This window comes from Protopterus annectens, chromosome 2.part1 (genome assembly GCF_019279795.1).
Source record: "Protopterus annectens isolate FY-2018-M chromosome 2.part1, PAN1.0, whole genome shotgun sequence".
NCBI lineage: Eukaryota > Metazoa > Chordata > Ceratodontiformes > Protopteridae > Protopterus > Protopterus annectens.
Genome location: NC_056729.1, coordinates 1,164,200,866 through 1,164,223,797, shown reverse-complemented (window position 1 = coordinate 1,164,223,797; position 22,932 = coordinate 1,164,200,866). Strand labels below are relative to the sequence as shown.

Genomic DNA, 22,932 nt, shown 5'->3' with positions numbered 1-22,932 from the left:
ATTTAAGATTGGGAATGGCAGTTCCACTACACAAAGATGGATAAGGGAAGAAGCCCAATAAAGGCCTGTTAAGTCCTACTTCATGTGAGGTAGGCTGGTATCATTCCTAAATATTAATTCTCTGGCTGATGGTCAACAGCATGGCTTCCCACAGCAGTCCAGCATATCATCATTCTATGATAGGGCCATTTTTAAGGTGGAATGAAACCCTTAGACTATGTTAGAACTTCACAATGACAGCTCATACTGCATCTCATGGGAGACTGGAAGGCAACCCAAAGTATATGGGGCTCCTAATAGTGGAACTGAGTGGAAAGTGGCTCCGACTAGAAGCACAGGATGGCTATTGTAAAGAAACGGCTAAAAGAAAACTAAAAGAGGTACGTCACCAGGCTGATTGCCGGGATCAGCACTTCTGAATACATTTTTGGATATATGACTTTGAAGACGTCAGGGTACTAGCTTGTACAGTCGACGCCAGACCCAGACTTTGGGATTCTGGCCGACCTCGGGCTGCCTGCCGGCAGGAGTACCCTACAGTTATGACTGCAACAGTGAAACACGAAGAACATCAGAACATGCATGCTGAAGATACAACCAACTTGGTCCATAACCTAACAAAGCTCTGTATTCCTATCTCAGTTACTGAACTACAGGACAAATTGCGGTCTAGGAAGACATAGCAAAAGTAATGTGGCATAGTTTTTAACAAAAAGGAGATAAGACAATGTTGTATACATCAAATACTGCAAGTAACAATAACACATTTTAAAAATATAATGCAAATAGGATTAATAACCTACCTTGTCCATCTATAATATTCCGGAGCACAAAAGTGGCGCCAAGACCTTTTCCTGATCGCTGAGTGCAAATTCCAACAAAACGATTGCTTTTTCCACTAGCATAAACATCTGCCATAACTACAGCAAGTACACTCCCTAGATTTAAAAAAAAAAAAAAATAAAACAGATTCAAATCATGTTGGATGGAAAGTCGGTTCTTTGATACACCAGTTCACAAAAAACAATAATTTAGCTGCTTGTCAGACTGCCTTTACACACTCTATCAAAGTGATACAGAGAGCTCTTTTATTTTACCAAAGTGATAAAGAGGACACTTATTTTACTTACTCAATTAATTTATTTTTTACATTTTCTAGCCAGGTAGTACACTGGTCCGAGGATCCTTTTCTGGAATGACCCATGCCATCCAGGCAGGGATAAAAAATTATATCAAAGAATCATGACAAACTCATACACATGTACAGGTAATACCATAACTATGAATAAATGAAGTACATTTTACAGGTTAAATCATACGACCTGCAAGGCAACCAAGTCTTGCGACCACTTATGCCCTGGCTGTACCCACTTAGACTTTGCCTCCTTTTTCAAGGACAGCTAGGCCAGTCAAGTCAGGGCTGACTTTGTGAATGCCTGTCTAATCATCCAGTTCCTGTTTAAAGGAAGATAATGCATCACACTGCTTAATTTACTGTGGGACTCTATTCCAGAGATGGGGAAGGTACTGCATAATGAACCTATCTCAACATCATGTTTTACATATTTGCTGATGAAAATTTAGCTCTCTAGTCCTTTTATTTGTGGGACTATTTGATTTGTGGTGATAAAAGTGATCAAGGACCACTGGGTTCCTAATGGGATAGAAGACAAGGCACCCAGCTTCCCTCAGAAATCAAAATATCAGACTGAAAAGACATTGCTTTCTGTCTTTTACCGTAGCTTAGGGTTTTTAAGCCAGTGATGATCTTAATTAGGAAACTCTAGGGTCTTTCTAGTTGTTTGATATGTCTGATGAGGTACATTCCAAATGGGAATATTGTATTCAATACCTGGCCTAATCAAAGCTAAGTAAAATGGACCATGACCTTTTTAGATATAGATGACATTCATTTGGCAATCAGCTGTGCCAAGCAAAGACTGTCTGACCACTGCTGTTATGAAATGATCAAAGAAAAAGGAATTAGCTACCCAAGTTCCAAGGACTTTAACAACATTCTCATTTTGGAGTGGGGTGTTGTCTATGTCGTATGTTTGCAGAGGAGTTGCTTACCAAATGTTACAATACTGCAGTTTTGGGAAATTAATCTGAGCCCATTTTAGTACACCAGCTAAGTTCTTGCTGTAGGGTTTTGGTATCAGAAGGGAATTTGACCACTCCTAGTTTACAGTCGTCTGTAAACTTGGTTAGCCAGAAAACAATGTTCTTGGTCTACAGATCAGAACAACTGGCTTACAAACAAATGCAGTCAAAACAGGCTGATGGTTAGGTTGCCAACACCTTGTCTAAACTGATATTTACAAACTGAATACGTACATAGTAGTATATAACAAGAACTGGTTAAGCATAGTGATGCAGCAATGAGAGATCAGTAGTGTTACTGCTAGGAGAAGAGGCAAGTATAATGTTAGAGTTGCGGTAGAAGGGAAGGGCATTGTTGAGAAGTATATACAAAATATTTAAATAACTATCAACTGACTGTAGACCAAAGATGGGCAGAGGTATAAAATATAAATTCTAAGGAAGCTGGCTGTTACATTAGAACATATGCACATATTATTGTCTCAAAGAAACTTTAAGGAGCAAAATCTTAAATCTTGCCAAAATTCTTATAAAGCAAAATCTTAATTCCTAGCTTTTGATTTTTAAAGGGCAAATGTGAATCCCTTATCTCAGACTTGAAATGATCTTTGACAAATAGCATATAGGCATAAAACCCACACAATGCTCCAGATTACCTGTTTTCAAAAAGCAAGACAAGAAGCTGGAAAGCCAGGGGAGGGGTGGGGTACTGATTGGCTTTGGCTGGGTAGCTCATCTTGGGGAGAGGCAACTTTATCAGTTGCCACACTCCCGTAATGGTAAAGAATCAGATCTAGAATGTAATTAAAAAGTATATTTGTGTAAAATCCTACCATGACCATCAAATGTCCTTCTCTTTACTGCTGGAGTATTCTTAACCTTAGGGATCCTCTGTCAAGGATAGCCCAACACCTGCCCAGTATACCAAAGCCTTTAAATCTTGAATGTTCTGCATGCTACATGTATTCTCTCTGCAGAGGATTATGGCATAAAGGTGATATACGGACACAGTTACCCAGAACTGAAGTGCCACAGTAAAGAACAGTCTCCACAGGACAAAAAGGAGGCTAAGCACACCAAAGTGGAGAAAATGCAGAAGGAAAAGTGGGACCCTGGCAGGAGGGTAAGGGAGGGACTGCAACAGTGAAGACAAGGACATCTCCTGTTATGGTTAAGATTTTACACAATGGTACTATGTCCTTTAATATCACTGTTGCAATATTCTTAACCTTAGGTAGAGTACAAAAGCTCGAGAAAGAGAGTGGGAAATGGAAGACTAGGAAGAGTCCACAACAAACCCGTGAGGACAGCCCTAGTAAAACCTGCTCTGCCTCTAGAAACCATATCCAGTTTACAATTATTAGTAAAGGTACACACGGAGGACCAAGTAGCAGCCTCAAGAACAGAACTGGTGTCCAAACCTTTGAAGAGAGCACCAAGCACCAGAAGAAGCAACAGCCCTAGTGGACTACTAACTGAAGCAGACAGACACTTGCTACAAAAACAATAACAAAAGGAAATACCCTTAGATATCCAGGGGGAGACGGTTTACTTTGAAATGGCTAAACCCAAAGTCCAGGGATGAAAAGAAATACAAAGCTGGTCAGGATTACGAATGTTCTTAGTTTTATCCAAATAATACCTGTGCTGTCTTTGCAAATCCAAGGCATGCAGAAACCTCACGCTAGCAGACTGTGGAGAAGAAAAAAAAAAGGAAGGAAGTTGTAACTGTCTGACTTAAGGATAATTTATTAACAACCTTGGGTATAAAGAAGGATTATTATGAAGAGAGACACTCTCCCTGGGAAAAAACAAACAAGGAGGAAAGGCCACAAGGGCCTGAAGCTCAGAAACCCTCCAAGCAGAAGTAAGAGCAAGCAACAAGACAGTCGTCCAGGTACAGTGTTGTAGGGAAGCTGAAACTGCAAGCTCAAAAGAAGCCTGGGTCAATTTTTCCAAAACAAATGAAGGTCCCAAGGAGGAGGAGGAATAGGCTTCCATGGGGGGCTAAAATGTAGGGCACATTTAAGAAACTGTTTGACTTCAAAAGGAGGAGTCAAAGGAGAACTCAAGAGCAAACAGGCAGAAATAACGGATACATGGGCCTTTACAGAAGAATAGGCCAAGCCACTCTGGAGCAAATTACACAAATAGGAGAGGACTGGAGGGACCTCCCCCTGAAAAAAGGTCCTGGTTATGAACATGGCACCAGACAGAAAATCTGGTACATACAAGACTTTCTGGTTGTAAGTTTTCTTGCCTCCTGTAAAACCCTGAGCACATCTTCAGAAAAGCTGTGCCTAAAAGGGATCAAAACCCTATCACCCACTGTGTCAATCGAAGAGTGGACAACTGACTACGGATGAGCGACTCCTTGTCCTGTGTGAGGAGATCCGATTGGTGAGCTAACTTGCGGTTATTGCCCCTGGCCAAATGCATTGAGACGGAACCCCCTTTGAAGAGAAAGAATGGGCATCTGTCTTCCATGCTAGATGACATGGTAATCTGGAACAAAAGAGAGTGAGCTGCCTGTTCAGTGGAGGGGCAAAAATATCTACCTAAAGAATACCCCACTGATGGAATATGTCCAGAAACAAATCTCTGAGAAGCATCCATTCTTGAGCTTGTGTTTTGGATGTGCTCAAACAGTCTGCCATTAGATTGTGTTATGAAGGAATATATACTGCCTGAAGCATTAGCTGATAATGGATAGTCAGATGCTAAGCCTGAAAAGCCAGCCTGCAATGAAGTAGTAGTGCCTCCCTGCTTGTTGACATATCACATCACTGGTGTTGTCTGTGTACCTTCAAAACACCTGGAGAGAGCATGGGGCAAAAAGCCTGAAGGGCCAGAATCAGAACTCTCATCTCTTTGATGTTGACACAGTCTGACTTCTGATGGGGGGGGGGGGCAGAGGACTTGAACTTTTCAAGTGACCACAGAAAGTCCCCCACCACGTCTGAGGCATCAGTAAACAGTCAAAAGGAACTGGAGGATGAAAGGGCAGGCCTGGGTTGAGAGTAAGTTACCGAATCCACCACTTGAATTCCCCACTTGAGACAAGGAAGGAGAGGCACTCTGAAATCCAGATGGTGGCCATGCTGAAGCCAAACTGACCTGAGGTACCAATGAAGCTTCCACATATGCAGTCTGGCAAGAAGAAGCATTGGAATACAAGAGGCCATGAATCCTGGGGCCCAAAGAAAATCTCTAGCTGAAAAGGGAGGCAAAGGAAGAACAGAAGGAAAAAAAGCTGTGAAAGACAAAACCTTTGGAGGTGGAAAAGTGGCCAATATTACCACTGTCTGAATCCTGCAGCCCAGATACACATGATCCCTGAGAGACAGTGAGAGTCAGGACAGACATTTGGAAGTTGATAATGAACACCAGACTTTTGAAGGAGAGATATGGTGAACTCCAGAGCCTGTAACAGGCAACTGGGAGAAGGTGCCTGAACTAAATAAGGAACATCTGAATGCCTTGGAGCCTGCAAAGGCAATCAGAGGAGCTGGGCATTTTTGTGAATACCCTTGGGGCAGTAGAGAAACCAAAGGGCAAAGTGGAGAACTGAAAATGAGAGTAAGAAACAGAGAAATGTAAGAACTTCCTGAAAAGAGAAGGAATAGGAATATGAAAGTAAGCAGCCTTCAGATCCAAGGACACCAGAAACGCCTGGGGCAATAACAGAGGAAACAGGGCGTGAAGAGAATGCATTTGAAAAGAAAGAACCTTGAGAAAGGTGCTGAGCAAGGAGGGATCCAGAATAAGCCTCCAATATAAGCCCTCCTTTTCAGAACCAGGAACATTCTGGAGTAAACTCCTTTTCCTACTTGGGGAGGAGGGTGAAGCTGAAAAGTGCCCTGGTCTACCAGGGACCCAAGGACCTCTGAGAAATGAGGAAGTTGCTCTAGAGGAGGCTGAAGAATCCCCGAAAAGGATGAAGGAACTTCCACACAATGTAGTAACCCTGATGGATGATGGACAAAACACAAGAATCTGAGATAAATTGACATTTTAGAAGAGACAGAGAGAAAACCAAAGGGATAAGGGAACAAGTGTGGGGGGGGTTCAAAGTGTCAATGAGAACCAGGCTTGTCAGATACCGGAGGCTTCTGAGACACAGCAGCCTGAGAAGACTTAGCAGGTGGAGTTTGAGGTTGTCTGCAAAAAAAAAGTAGACCTAGCAGGATAGTTCCTCTGGAACTTGGGGATACAAAAATATGTTTAAGGTCCGGCAATGCTTTATCTTTTTCTTCAAGAGAATTGAAGATAGCAGCAGCCCCAAACAGATTTTTACCATCCAAAGGAGCATCCAGCAACCTGGCCTTATTGTCTTCTGGTAATGACTACAAGTTAAGCCAAGAGTAATGCCCCATAACAAACCCAAAGCAACAGCTCTGGAAGAAGCATCAGTAGCATCATAGTAGCACTTGATACAGTGGTGAGCCACCTGAGGTAGAACCCAAAACAGAGAGAGCAGAAGACTGCTTCAGAATCAGGGAGGTCAGAAATAACCTAAAAAGCCTTGGTAATCAAGGCCAGAGCATAACTGGTCATTTGGGTCTGGTAATTGTTCGCCCTATAGGCCAACGTGGAAGCAGTATAGACCTCCTTTCCAATACTCTCCATTGCTCTACTATTCTTATCCAAAGGCCGAAGCTTAGTAGAGGGCAAAATTCTTTGAAGGCTTTTAGAGGAGACCGACAACACAGAAGATCAGCATGATCACAGCAGATTCTCCAACAGCCACACCCACACATATGCAGCCATTAGCTCACAGCTCTACAACACAATTATCTTCCCTCTCCTACCTTTCAAACATTTGCCCACACATAGGACATGCACCGTCAGCAAGCTACCAAATGGGAGAACATCCTGTCCTCCTTTCTACCCATCACTGTTGGTGTACCCCAAGGATCCAAACTTGGCCCCCTTCTCTTTACAATTTTTACTAACAATCTCAGCTCTTCAATCTAACTAGCCTCCATAGTCCAATATACCGATGACTCTACATTAATCTCCAAAGCCCCCACCCCCCAGGACCTACAAACAAAAATGCAAAAATCTTTCCAGGGCACAGAAAACTACCTCACTAGCCATCAACTCATACTTAATCCCAACAAAACCAAGTTAATTGTCTTCAATTACAATAAACCCAAAACACGTCTGACTCCACTTTTTATCCTTTCCACAAACGGAACCAAAATATATCCCACCAGCCAAGCCAAACTTCTAGGTGTCACAATCGATGATAACCTAAGGTTTGACACCCACATCTCCCTCACCATCAAAAAAGTCCACTGCAAACTTGGCATCCTTTACAGAATTAAACCTTACAGACAATGCCAGACTAGCCACTGCCTGCACACATCTACTCTCCACCCTCCTCTGCGCCTCCCTAGTATTTACAAACATTCATAAATCTGACCTAAATAATCTGGAATCATGCTACAACAAAATCGCCAAGTTTGCCACAGGCCACCCTTACAGAACCCACCACTTCTCTGTACTCTCCCAACTTAAATGGTTAGAACTACCAAACCTTCTAACGTTTAACCAACTGTCCATAGCCCACAATATAATTCACACACCTAACAACTGCCCAGCACTCACCAATCTAGTCCAACCCAACAGTAATCCTAGAGCTCTAACATCCTCAAATAAACTATTGTTAAAGATTATCCAAGCCCACAACACACAGGGCACCACCCTTTTTCCCCATAAAACTGTCAAACTGTGGAACACTCTTCCCTCAACCTATGGCTAAAAAACCCAGCATTCATGAGTTTACAAACCTCCTTAAGGAACATCTAGCAAGACACTGGCTCTGCTCCTGCCATACGCCTGGTTAAGCTACCTACTACTCCCTTACATTACCCTAAACTAGCTCATTCTCACAGCTACAACTATTAACTGTTGAAGGCTATCTTGATTCTACACTCAGTTTCAGTTAGCAATGTACACACACATACTGCTTTGTCTTTAACTGTTATGTAGACTCTCTCTCTGTCTTGCAATTACTGTATCACACTGTTCTCACTACCGACTTATGCGGCCAGTTTTTATCACTAACCATTTGGCATTTTTTGTTAAATTTGTTAATTTATTTGTAAATTATTTGGTAATTACTGTTATATAACTCATTTCTTTACTGACCTGCTTTGTACATTGTTGATTAACACATGTTCAGTTTGATTGTTTAATACTGTCTATTTGCATGCATGGAGTTTTTCTACCCAGGCCTCATGCCCAGTCAGACATTACCCAGTAAACAAACAAAATAAATAAAATAAAATAAATAAATGACGACACAAATAGGAATGCACAGTCCTCAGGAACCTTATAAAACCTGCCATGTTTCTTTGAAGCAGGGGGCTGGGAATCAGGAGTCATACAGGCAACACAAGAAGTACTACGGAAGGTTTAGGCATGTTCACCAGAAGCAACTCATAATACCTCTTCTGGATTTCAGACACCTGAGAAGAATCCCACTTAAAACATTCCATCAATCTGGCTACTGTATCCCCAAAGGACAACTCCTCAAAAGGAGACTCAGGACTAATGGACGATTCTTCATCTGAGCCATAAGCCAAAGAAGGAGGCATCTGAGAACAATAAGACTAGAACCCTTCATCAGACTCTGAATCCTCATCCAAGGAATCTGGTTCCCTAGACCTTTTGGAGGGAGATGAAATCCAAGGAGGGTAGGCACAAGCACTTAGGGAGGTTTCAGGACCACTAAGGAATTAAACACGCACCAAGTAAAACCCCTGCCATTCCTTTTGAGGGTCCTTGGGACGTACAGAAGAATATTTAGTCTTCTGTTTTTTCTAGGTACAGGCGTAAGCTCTAGCACACACTGGAGGTTCCAAACCCTGAGAGGATTCAGTAAGAGTACCTGGAACCTCTTCCCTGACCAGAATCTATGGAATCTCTCTAGGGCCCTCTGAGGTAATCAACCATGGTTCCCCCTTGGTGTCCAGAGCAAACACCTGCAAAGTCTCAGAAGAAGTGCGAAAAGAAGGATCAAAGCCTCTGACGGGGTTGCAGCAGAGGAATCTGAAGTTGACACTGGACGGCCTACTGAGCTATCACCCACTTCTACGGAGATGTCCGGTGGAGGCTAGACAGCTAAAGAATCCAGCCAAGATTTCTTGGCCTTTTTCTTGCTTAATGGAAGTACCTTGGGGTTAATCGATTCTTCCATGCTACCCTGGGCTAACTGTTGACAAAACAGATACTGTTTGTGACAATCCTTATGGGAAATCTGCCTCCCACACTGACATTTTCCATTTCTGGATGACATAACTCCAGGTAACCAAAAGAAAACAAGACCAACAGGGCCTCTGGAATTACTATTTAACTGTAACCTCCAAACAGACTTTGTACCTCATGAATGGAGAAAGGCAACAGTCATCCCTCTGCACAAAGGTGGGCCATCTACAGACCCTGAAAACTACAGACCCATAAGTCTCACTAGTCTTATATGCAAAGCCATGGAAAGAATCATGGAGATGATCAGCAGAGATATAGTAAACCTCTAAACACTGGACCCAACTCAGTTTAGTTTCATCAAGGGCAGATCATGCCTACTCAGTCTGGTGGACTTCTTTGAGAAGGTCACCAAAGCAATGGATTAGGACACTGCCTACCTTGACCTGTCCAAGACATTTGACACAATACCCCAACTTGGGGATTGTTGACAAACTCAAGAGGTTAGATTCAAACTCGTACGTCACCTGGTGGATAGCCAAATGGCTCACAGACAGGACCCTGGAAGTTAGAATTGGGGAGTCCACGTCTACAAAGAGGCTAGTCAAAAGTGTAGTGGCTCAGGGATCAGTCCTTGAATCGCTCCTTTTTGGCATTTACTTCTTAGAAGTCAAGGCCAATGTCAGTGATCTCTGGCTGTATGTGAAGATGACTGCAAATCAGGAGCCATCATTGAATCTCACACCGACACAAATGTTCTCCAGGAGGGGCTGACACAGACGAACAGTTGTTGTCAGAGCCATGGACTAAAACTAAATGCCAAGAAATGCATAATAGTATCCTTTGAGAAGTCATCCATCCCTGGAAACTATTATATTGACAACACACCCCTTAGAGTTGACCCAGTAGTCAGGGACTTAGGGACGCACATAGATGGTAATCTAGCCTTTGACCATCAAGTGTCTACAGTGGTGAGAAAGTCATTCTATATTGTGCAACTTATAAATAAAGGTATGGCATCTATGCCCACACAAGTTATTGTTCCGCTGTATTCGGCATTCATCAGACCTATCATTGAGCACAATGGTCTCTTTGGCATGTACCTAACCAGGCATATCCAACAACTGGAATGCCCAGAGGTTCCTCACTAAAAGAATACAGGGCCATAAGTAAAATGTCCTATGCAGACCGCCTCAAGGCCCTATCCCTATATTCTGTCTCCTACAGGCTTTTGAGGGGAGATCTATGCCTGGCATACAGGGTATTGTCAGACTCCACTCTGATGGATCTCCTGCATATCCACAAAACAAAGAGCACCAGAAATACCCATTTTAAAGACTTAAACCTTGCCTGTGATATAAATAGGAGCTGCTGCAGAGATAGGTATGTATCCCAGAGACTTCCTAGTCTATGGAACAGGATCCAAATCCATGTGAAGCAGAGTTCCTCCCTAACTCAATTCAAGTACAACTTGGACAACTGGATGGGAAACCAGAAATTCATCCCTGGTTTGGCGCCTATGTCTCTAATGAACACAGGTAACCAACCTGTAAATGGTTTCTCTCCCAGGCCCCATGCTTACACTTATCAAGGGTATCAGAACTTGTCAAAGATTTGGGATGAATGGCTAGGCTTAAAAAGGCCCTTATACCTCTAAACCTATTAAGACCCCAGTGGGGCATTTATTTGACAGCTAGGTATTCAGCACAGCATACGGCATTCAGACCGTTGAGTGATGATGGTGTTCGAACTGTTGGCAAAGTAGTTCTGGGTAACTTTGTCCATACATCACTTTTATGTCCCATGTCTTATGCGGGGAGCATATGTATGTATGATGTACGGTGCATACAAAATCTAAAGGCTTTGGTACACTGCCTAGACATTTGGCTGTCCTTGGCAGGAGATCCCTAAGGTTAATAATACTGCAACAGTGATACAGAAGGACACTAAGGAAGTCACCGCAAGGCTGGGGAAGGAAGCGGCAAAACGAAGATTAGAGGAAATGAAATTGAAACCAGGAGCAAACCATCTGGGTCTACATATGTGCAACTGAATAGAAATGATAAGCTCAAAGAAAAGATAGATGGCTCAAAGGGAAAATGGATATACTTACTAGGGATGGTAAAGATTTTAAGAGCAGTTATTAGCTCATAGGTTAGTCATTTAAACAAACACTTTCTAATACGGTTCAGGAAATTGACAACATACAGGCTGAAGCAACAACAGACTGCAAATGAAGCTAGGTATGGTTAGCCATGTGTGCAGGTCATGCATGTGTTCTCCCAACAACAAATGACTGCGGTCTGACAGCTGCCACGAGGTGGAATTATGTTGGGGAAGGACAGCCACAAGATTGGTAGACTGGCCTGCTCCCAGAAAACAAACTTGTACCACCTAGGGGAACAAAAGTGGACCTTTGCTCCATATTAGAACCAACTGGGCCAAATAAGCACAGGAATAAGAAGCTACTTGGCAAGATTAAGTGGATTAAAAAAAAACATCACCACTTTTACACTGGTCATTATCCGATTATTAGACGTAAATGGAATGTACTCTTGCTATTCTGTGAGAAGCACAATGGTCAACTGCTGAAATGTATGCACTAGGTCGAACTGCACTTTCTTGACTGAGGTTACTGAAGCAAGGGCTCATCCTTGGTCCGAAGTGCACTTACTCTGATGCCAAATATAACAAACATGAGGGTACAGGCATGAGCCCCCTTTGGAAGAAAAATCATTATTTCAAAAAATAAATAAATAAAAACAAAACTTTTTGTGCAATGAAGAGCCTTTTCATGAAATAATTTTCACACAGCTACAGAGAGGAGGGTTTGGCATTAAGTTACCATGAGCCACACAACAGCTGGATAACATTCAAAATCTAACCAGTAAATAAAGACAGATTGCTAAAAGATGAGAATACATTTGGCAACACTGGAAAATGAGCTTTTATTCCACAAGATATTGAAGACATTCTTTAAATGCTTTTGTCCCTTACTGGGAGCTTCATCAGAATGGCTTTTATCATTAGATTACTTCCTTAAATATTCAAACCAATTAAAAAAAGTTTAATTAAAGATACAGTATTAAGATATCAATATGACAAAAATCTGTTGCTACTAAGTAAAATTACATTTGCAGTGGAATGCATAAAAGCCTTACTAAATATTATATATATATATATATATATATATATATATATATATATATATATATATATATCATATTAAAGGTGTACATACACCTGAATAAAAGTGATGTAGCTAATTACACCCGAGTAAAAGCGATGTAGCTAATTAAAAACTCTAATAGGGGAGACAATCCAGAGCAAGAAAAAATAAAAATATTCAACAATACAGAAAAATGTTACACTGAAATATAAAACAGGAAAATTAAAGGAAAACTCTGCCTTAGAACTAAAAAAAAATCTATTTTTTCACACTCTGTTTTCTGAGTTATTTTAACATCTCAGAATCACTCCGACTGCTTCTTATAGAATTTTAATATGTTTTCTGCAAAATGACTGTCAATGGGGCTTGACATAATGTGATCTTATTTTTCTTTCAAGACTTTCTCTTTCCCTTAATCCATTTCAAGTCTGCTTTATACAAGTCATGCTAGACATACGGAAGTAGTGGTGTATTCCCATTCCATTGATATACAGTGGGATTACTGCAGTCAATGTCATCTTATATACTGTCTATAACAGGTCTGCTTCTGTTTTTTTTTTTTTTTTTTTTTTTTGAATGGACCTCCTTTGTGTGCGTGTCTCGGGGCTTGTTTTATAGTATAGTTGCTAAATTGTAGCCTTTGTTCAAAGTATCTTTTTGTAGTCCAAGATGAATTGATAGCCCCTCCCCCTACACTTTGGTAAATGTGCTTATATAGTTTAAGATGACTTGAATGTATTATCAAAGATGTCTGTTAGAGAGGAGTCAGAAAATATTTTTTTCATGTAATTATTGTAAAGTAGTACAAACAACAGACATTTAACATTTAAAGCTTAGCATTTCGAAGCTGTGATGTTCTTTAAAATTTGTCAAAACAAGTGATAACTGCCTTTGAACCACTGACTGATCTAATTGCTCTGCTTTGCTATGAAAGGCATGGCTACATCGTAAGCAGATGTGAATCAGTGCAAGTTATCGTCCTCTCTGCAATAAAGACAATGGAAAAACAGTTTCACACCTCTCTGTCTTGTTTACAGCAGCCTGAGCTCCTGACTACAAACTTCTCTGTGTCTGTGGTATGGCATGCAGGTGCAGACAAATTCCTAAGCAACTTATGCGAGAAGTTAAGCTTAAGTGGGTGGTCTTTCCCCTCCTTTGATACCAAAGTGAGGAAATTAAAGTTTATAAAGTACAAGCAGGTTTCAGGTACCTACACAGTATTGGAATCATACTGTAGCAAAAGCAACCTAAAAGTTGAGTTAAACTGTAGGAGAAGGTGGAGTTTTCCTTTAAATGTAACAGCTGTCCAGGGATGACAAACAAGAATAATTACTCTATAGTACAACAAGCTCTTATTCTAAGTACTGGCTGAACACAAACATTTTCATTAAGCCCAGGCATTAATGCAGCATTCAGTCTAAGCTGTCAAATAAATTTTTTGTATACAAATAAATTTGCCCATTCACCTCTCCTGGGACTATCCATCAATACAGCACTCCTATATCTGGCCAAGGCCTTTGACACAATTCTCACAATGTGGACTGCAAATACACCAGTTGGTAAATGATTGTAGAATGCAACAGAGGTTAGGGGGGGGCTGTTTTTTTTTCTCCTGACCTTGTACAGTAACTAATGGGGTCATTTGTGGGTCTATACTATGGCCACTAAAAAACTGTCTTTCGGCTTTTCCCGGTTAGGGGTCACCACAACGGAAATCCAGTCTGCTAATGATTGGCAGTAGAGTTTTACGTGCTGGCTTGCCGGGCCTAACGCACAGCCTTCAGCGAAGGAACACCCATTCACGCATGTCGACACACAGAAGACGCTCTGAGAATCAAACGTGCAACGTCTAACTGTGAGGCAACAACGCTACCGCAGCACCACCACTTATTCAGAATTTAAATGCTTATTTCTACATTTTGCTCACCAAGTTATGACAGTGACTGCAAACTTGGGACTAAACTCCCTGGATACGGTTTCTCTGCACAATGGACTTGATGTTAAACACAATTTATACAAAAAGGATGGTTATGCTTTTATTGTGAAAAAATGCAGTACACCTGCCTTTGGTCCACAGCATTTCACACACTACTCAAGCTGTACTGAAAGTGGACAGGTTTGACCTTACAGACTTCAACCAGCATGTTACCGTTATACAACCCATAAGGTATATGGTGCTAATACCTTGTATTTCATGATATCAAAGAAAAAAAAGCATACCAGAGAAGTCACTGTTCCCCTCTACAAACCACTAGTTAGACCAGCTATAGAGTACTATGCCTCCACTTTCTAGCTTTTTCACTAGTCAACTAGTGAAATGCAGCAAGTCCAGAGACTTTACTTTCTACTTTCAAAGTCATCAACAACTTTTTTTGGTGTCCTACCATCTCCCGAAAAGAGATCCGTGCCTCATTTACAGGAAAATGAAGGAACCCCTACTGTTCAAGGGTCTCTGTCTGGAACATCCTTTTAATGATGCAAGGACAACAGTCAGCTCTGTAGAACTATCCAACAAGGGGTGAAACAAAACTGATTCATATCATAGACACTCCCTTACCCAACGAGTTTCAGCAAAGGGTAGCTAACAATAAGCTCTTTGACTGATAACCATTAAGCTTGCTACTTAACCTAAGAACATATGGTTATTCATAAATTAAAAAAAAAAACAAACAAACCAAAAAAATTCTGCATATTCAACACATTTTCATGGACTACCTCGATATCCTCGCAAGTCTTCTAAATGCTGTGCTTACAGGCCACACTGTCCTGTCACCTCAGAAGACAGCTAGAAAGAAAAAATAGCAACAGAAAATATAAACAGAATGAATCTATAATGCATTTTTTTCCTTCTTGCACCCCAACTGTGTTTTATCTCTGCATCCCACATCTTCAAGTACATCACCTCATACGCCACCAACTCAGCCATGGTACAACTTCTGTGGTTGACAGATCTGAAGATAGGAGGCAGATCTCCACAGTGGGTGGGGTGTTTGGGGGGGGAGCTGCAAACATGACATATGTAAAATTATTGTTCTTAAAATGTTTTGTAATAATTTGGAGCTTTTCACCCCAGGCCTCTGCTGAAAATGGGCTTCTACCCAGTCGGACTTCCCCAGTAATCAAATGTCAATATATGCTGTGACAGCATGATGGACAGTGATAAGTTTGTGTGCAGCATGCTAGCAGTGGAAATTTCAAGGTCAGTAGAATAGAGCAGATTGCATCTTCAACATCAAACTGCAATCTAAACTTACATGTGAGAACACCAATGTAAACCAATTTTTCATTTAGTCACAAAGTGAACTTTAAATTTAGTAATCAGGCAGTCCTGAGTTTAATAATCTTTCAAACTTTTACTTCATGGCTTTGCTCAATTTGTTTTTCACCAGCTCCAACAATTTGAGAAATGCTCGTATCACAGAAAGAACACTTATCCAACTCTCACTTTTGATTTCTGTTCATGTCACTTTCAGTTTCACCTCAACCCACTTTATACGGTTATAGAAATCACTGCTATATATCAAATGTCAAGTAATGCAGTTTCAGGTTTCACAACATTTACTTGTTTGGCTGTAGAGTTACACATACTAAAACAATTCAAACTCCTTAAATGCTCTGGAATCAACTTTTTCAAGTTATTTTTAGTAAACATTCATTGAATGCATTACCTTATTTTTAAGTTCATAGATAATTATGGCTAGCTGCCCTTTTGGGGAAGTTTAAGCCTAGGCAATCTCTCTCAGTGTGAATCAAACCCTGTACCTATTTTGTTTGTGAAGTAAACACCTTAACCATTATGCCAGCGATTTAGGAAGGCTGATGTGAGGAGTACACAGGGTATACACCATGCATTAACCATTTCCAATTCTGAAACAGCTCTATCATGATACCTTGGCATGAAGACATGCATACCTCAGTGGGCTGTCTTTGAGGTCATGCTAAATGCTAATGAAGCATTCAGGGGACATGTATATGCTACTTAGCCATGTGCTTGGGTTGTTGGCTCTGTGTGTGCATTTAAGTTTGACTGTGCTGTGCCAGGAGGATGTCACACCTCCAAACTCTCTTAGACAAATGAGCAAATCCTGCAATATTGGGATAGGGGAGACACTAGACAGCAGGAATACTCTGCAGATCATGCCTTAAAGGTACTTAAGAAAAAAAAAAACCTAGACACCAGGGATACTCTGCATAGCATGCCTTATAGTCAATAAAATTATACAAACCCTCTATCCTTCTATCTCACACTGAGGATAGTAATCACCTTCGCCACAACTAGATTCCAGGGATACCTGCAAATACTACCCAAGTGCTTTAAAAAAATATCTATTTGTTGAAGTCACACCATGTGCAAAAATGGGAAAGGGGGGTTGTGGATAAATAGATGGATGTAAGGTAAAAGGTGAGGAAAGGTTTCCAACCTTGCACCTGATGCAGAAAGCAGCAGTATTAAACCACTATGTTAACTAATCAGTTTGTGTACACAGGATTATTTTACTTAATAATAATAATCATGAAACACCAACGTTTGGCATGATTCAATGACTGCAACAGTCCTTGAATTACAAGGGAAAGGGAACCTATATGATGCAACAGCAGGAGTGTGTCAGGTGTGGGTGTGGGTGTGTGTGGGGACGGGACTTCAGTCCAAAGCCAGGAGGAACACTAGATGATACCAGGAAGAACCAGGAAGAATATGTAAAATATTACTGGTACTTAATTAAAAAGTTAATCTAGCAACAGGTCTAGCATCACTATGCACTATATGCATACTAAACAGAATTAAATGCTAATGCCTGTCATTACTTAATATCTGTAAGGATCCAAGACACTGGTGTAAGTTTTTCCATATCTAAGTCTTCCTCTGCAAATGGTAGTTATAAACAAAAACTGACTTTCTTCTGTAAAACTCCAGGATAACCGGCAAGAAATGTCAGAATGTGTGTATCAGAATGTGTGGAACAATGAACTGGGAAGGAAGGTGCCAGAGCCAATTTGAGGCGTATGCCACCACTGTTAACTTCTGCAGTAAAATGCTGCTTTGCACTCATGGTAGATATGGGTGATTCAGAGACATGCACATTAGCCGATAATGAGGTCTTTCCTTACTGCAGCTAACAAGTCTCTGAATCAAACATGAAAGCATTGTGTAAACAGCCTTTTTTACTACAGCTCTCACTGTCAAGTCTTGGGGTGCTTTCTGAACTTCCAGGGAAACAGACTCACTTGAATGTCCATCCCAGTGTACGAGAGGCAATCAAAATACCTTTCTGGTAAACCACTGACTTATTTAGAACTTTAATTATCTCTCTCTATTTTCTTTAGATTTTTTAGAAATTCAGTTCCATTCTCTCCAAATCTTGTTTCTGTATGCTTCATTCCTGGGCTCCAGTGCCTCACTTCTTATTTTGTGTGCTTCATTCCTTGGTTCAAATGCCTTCTTACCTAATTTCACAACATTTAACTTCTACTCATTTGTTCCCACTTCATTTACTATTTTCCTACTCTTCCCTTATAAGTCCATCTTTTTTTGCCATGATATGTGTATACTCAAGATCATGATACAAAAACAACAAATCTTCTTGAACAGCTGAACATGTGTGCTACAGAAGTTAACACAGGTGCTAACAAAGTACTGGCCAACTTTATCTGCTTTGTTTCCTTCTTTGTATATTTTTACCCATATACTATGCTGATGGAACCATTTATAAGACATCTTTCCAAGTATGGCCTTGTAAGAACTTAGCATAACAGAAACTGTTTGAATCACTGTTGCAGTAGTACTGATTAGTGAGACTTTTGCTACAGAAGGCCAAACATCCAATCCTGTAAAGCTTTGGTATCACTAATGAGTGCACAATATTTTATTTTATTTATTTATTTATTCTGTTGTTGACCAGTTAGTCCCACTAGATTAGTAGCCTCTTTTCAAGGGAGACCAGAGGTAGTATTTACACTACATGGGGAAATTTGACAAGGGCACTGGAAAACTTCCACTACATTTTTTGATAGGCACTGTAGACTCTTTTACATCCACTTGAACTACCTTCAATTTAAGCAGATGGGGCCTTGGTTTAATGTCTCATCCAAAGGATGACACACTCATGAGTACAGAACTTCTCTTATACTGCACTAATGTGTCACAAATCTATCTACCTGGAGCAGGAACAGAACCCACAGACTTTCACACCAAAGGTAAGTGTGTTACTTGTTACACCATTGATACTGCTGACGCTTCATTATTTGCCTTACTGTTTAATTTAAAATAAGGGGAAGAACATGGGGTTATAACCACCCACTGTCAGATATACAGTCTTTTTTGCTCTCACCAAGGTACCACCTACCCACTAACCTTTATGAAGTTAATACAGCTCACCTCTAGGTCTACTAAATTTGGATTAATCACCTAACTTAAAGAAATCCCAGTCCCTCAGAGCCACACGCTCCAGGGATCTAAACCTTGTCATCACAATGAACAAAACATGCTGGTGGGATAGGTTCCTGACCCAGAGACTCCCCATATTCTGGAATAGAATGCTCATACATGTCAAGCAGAGCACCTCCTTGGCACCCTTCAAAAGGAACATTGACAACTGGATGGAAGATAGGAAATTCACCCCGAGGATCACGTCAGTCGCCCTGCTGGACAGGGGTCCAGGGAAGTAAATATTGCGGGAAGAAATATCCAGGGAATTTTTATGGCTAGGCTTGTATAGGCCCTAGGGCCTATAGCCTAGTACCAACCTATGAACTTGTCTGTTTAAAAGTGGAAGCGGAGCTTCCTATCCTGCATACACTGGTGCAGGTGTTTCCATGTCCAAGTCTTCCTTGTAAATGTCAGTTCTAAATAAAAACTGTCCTCTGACTTTTTTCTCATGCGTATATTTTTTGTGCCTAGACTTACCCTTTACTTTTACATTTTCCATTTTAAATGTGTTTTTTTGTTTTTGTTTTATGACTACTTGTTCTATCTTAAATTTTGTTTGCATTAACTAATTGCACTGTTCTGGAGAGTTTCTATCCAGGTCTCTGCTGAAAACGGGCAGACACTACCTGGTTAAAAAATGTAAAAAAATAAATAAAAATGGGTTTGGGACTCTGACCATACCTTGCCTATTTCTCTTATTTCTTACTGGCTAAATTCTCCTTTTCAATACACCACACCTCCAACTTAGAATCCCTACCTTTTAGTGCTCACAGTTTCTTTGACAAAGTTTAGCATTCGCCTCAGGCTATGCATTTTAAAGCCTCCTAACATCCGTTCTTTGGATTTTATCAGTTTAATACAAGATTCCTTCTCTTCACTTCCTCTAGTTAGCTCTGTCGCTTGCTTAATAACTCTTTCAGGCTATGTATCACTCCATTCCTTCTGTCTCTGTTCCTGCCTGCTGTTCTGCTGCAGGACATGCATTTACCTTTTCAACATATATTTCTGCTTCACTGCCTCTCTCTGCTTTACTACCTAAAGTTTCATTTAAGTGAATTTCTTCTTTCAGATCTGCTGTTGTAGTGTTCCTACTCAGTACTTTCCACTATGTTCCCTTCAGTATTAACAGAATACTGACTTATTAAACTGTATACAACTATATTCAAAACCAAAGGATCAGAGTAGTAGGACCAAGAAACGCTGGAATCAAATATAAGCCGCAAGACAACTTCAAACTTTATTAAAGTAAAGCGCTTTTCGTCTGCGTAATACGCAGACTTCTTCAGACAATAGTATATTCCAAGGGAAAGCTTTTATACTGTTCAAGAATCTTAATTGACATTCAATCAAAATCAATCAATCAATTAAATACATTTCAAATTAGAAAATACATTTAAAGTTAAAACGTAAAATGGGTATGAATGCACTCAAAAATAGCTTAACCCCACTAAGCCTGCCTGTTCCTAAAGAATAAAATACAATTGCAAGTACAAGTATTAAAATGCATTAAAAGATGTTTTAAAACATTAAACAAGTATAGAACTATACCCAAGTATGAAAAATAAGTAAAAATATGGATTTGTGAATGTATAAGTATAAAAATATGTCTGAACAGACGTAATAAAACTCTTTAAACTACATATTCAAGTTTTCACTGGAATTATAAATTCATAAGTCAAATTCTAATCTACTACGTGTTCAAGAATAACAAATGTTTAAGAACTAGAAGTGCAAGAACTAAATAAGAGCGGATCTATGAGCATATATATGCTATTAGTAAAGAGAAAAATACAGTTTTGTACCTACCATAAATGTAGATGTCCGATAGGTATGCATCTGCAGTCCTAACATATGGGTTGTCCTGCCTCAGGCAGCCCTTCGGTCGGCCGGATTCCAAAGTCTGGGTCTGGCCTTGGCTGATGTCGCACTTCACCCGACGTCATAGCTGCTGGGGTATAAAGGCATCAGCCGACGCCATTTTCCTCAGTGTTTCTTGCCCCAGATGCCAGGTGCCCTCTAGGAAGGCTAAATTTGGATAAATGCAAATAATTCCAAACAGTAGAGAGCAAAAAAAAAATATATATATACATATATACAACAAATACACCATAATAGATTCCCCCAGCTAGCTAAAAGAGGGGTAAGTACCCTAGGAATACCACAGAGGGGAAGGAGGGTGGGTAATCCTGACTGCAGATGCATACCTATCGGACATCTACATTTATGGTAGGTACAAAACTGTACTATGTCCTTCAAGGATGCATCTGCAGTCCTAACATATGGGTAGAATACCATAGCCAAACTGGGGGAGGAGGCACTAAGATAAAGATGGTGTAGTTAAGATCCCTTGCAAAACAGCAGTTGCAAAACCTGCTCGGGTTCTGGAGTATAAAGGAAGATTATAATGCTTGGCGAATGTATGCATGGAGCTCCAAGTAGCAGCTTCTAAAATGTCTTTGGTAGCCACTCCTCGTAGGAAAGCTGTAGTGGTGGCTGTAGCTCTTGTGGAGTGAGGCCTGATATTTTCTGGAGTTGTCTTTCCATGAAGAGAGTAGCAAAATCTAATGCAATTTCCTATCCATTTTGAGATTGTCTGTTTTGAAATTGCTTTTCCTTGTATTCCTGTTGCATATGCTACCAGAAGCTGGTCAGTTTTTCTGTTGGTCTTAGTTCTGTCCAGGTAGTAGCGTAATTGTCTGTGCACATCCAAGGTATGTAGTAGTCTTTCCCCCCTGTTCTGTGGGTTGGGGAAGAATGTAGGTAAATGAATCGCTTGGTTCAATGATACTCTGGAGACCACTTTTGGCATAAAAGTAGGGTTAGTTCTCAGAGACACTCTATCCTGATGGAAGATAAGGAAGGGCTGTACTGCCATTAATGCCTGTAACTCAGATACCCTTCTTGCTGAAGTGATTGCAAGCAGGAAAGCAGTTTTCCAAGATAAGAACTGTAAGTCTGCTGTTGCTGCTGGTTCAAAAGGGGGAAGTGTTAACTTTTCCAGCACAAAGTTGAGATCCCATGTAGGCAAAGGTGGTTTCCTTGGATGCTTTACATTTCTGATTCCTCTCAGGAACTGCCTGAGTAGAGGATGAGAGAAGACAGGAGGATCCATGTTGTACTCTTCTGAAATTGCTGATGCATGAATCTTAATGGAGGAGTAGGACAGGCCACTGTGGAACAGTTCTGCTAAGTATTCCAGGATGTTTGCTATGTTTGCCAATGAGACATTTTCTCCTTTTGCTGCACTCCAAATGAGGTATCTTTTCCATTTGGCTGAATAAGTCTTCCTTGTGGAAGGTCTGCGAGCCTCCAGGATAATGTCCTTAACCCTCTGAGATAAATCTGGGTTATTTTGTTTTATGCAATATTCCAAGCAGCTAGCTGCAGTGTTTTTAAGTTTGGATGTAGGATCTTGTAGTTGTTCTGTGTTAGAAGTAAGGGACACAGAGGTAGAGGCCATGCGTGTGTCCGAGACATGCTTCTCAGTAGCAGGTACCAATGTTGCCTCGGCCAGTCTGGAGCTATCAGGATTACCCTTGGCTGATCCTCTTTGATCTTCAGTAGGACTTTGTACATCAAAGGAAGAGGTGGGAATGCATATGCTGTCAGGTTTTTCCAGCTGAAGGAAAGGGAGTCCACCCTCCAAGCAAGTGGGTGGTATGCTCTTGTGCAGAATTTCTTCAATTGGTGGTTGTGTGGGGAGGCGAACAGGTCTATCTCTGGTAGTCCCCATTTCTTTGTTACGGTTTTGAAGATATCTGGATACAGCATCCATTCGTGAGCATCCGTGGTAGTTCTGCTTAAGGTGTCTGCTAGTGAATTTTCTTTTCCTGGTACAAATCTGGCCTGGAGTTGAATGTTGAGATTCAGGGCCACATTCCACAGGTCCATTGCCATCCGGCATAGAGGATATGAGTGTGTACCTCCCTGTTTGTTGATGTACCACATGACTGTGGTATTGTCCGTCCTTATCAGCAGGTGACCTTGTTGAAGGAATGGTCCGAATGCCTGGATTGCATGT

General features: G+C 40.8%; 1 protein-coding gene across 4 annotated transcripts in view; it reads right to left on the bottom strand.

Moving 5' to 3' along the window:
• Positions 1-22,932, bottom strand: part of MRPL19 (mitochondrial ribosomal protein L19) — a 294,483-nt gene that overhangs the window by 202,460 nt on the left and 69,091 nt on the right. For all 4 annotated transcript variants that reach the window (XM_044062696.1, XM_044062699.1, XM_044062697.1 and 1 more), the window contains exon 4: positions 804-938. In XM_044062696.1, coding sequence (XP_043918631.1) covers positions 804-938 — 135 coding nt within the window. The remainder of the gene's footprint in view (positions 1-803; positions 939-22,932) is intronic.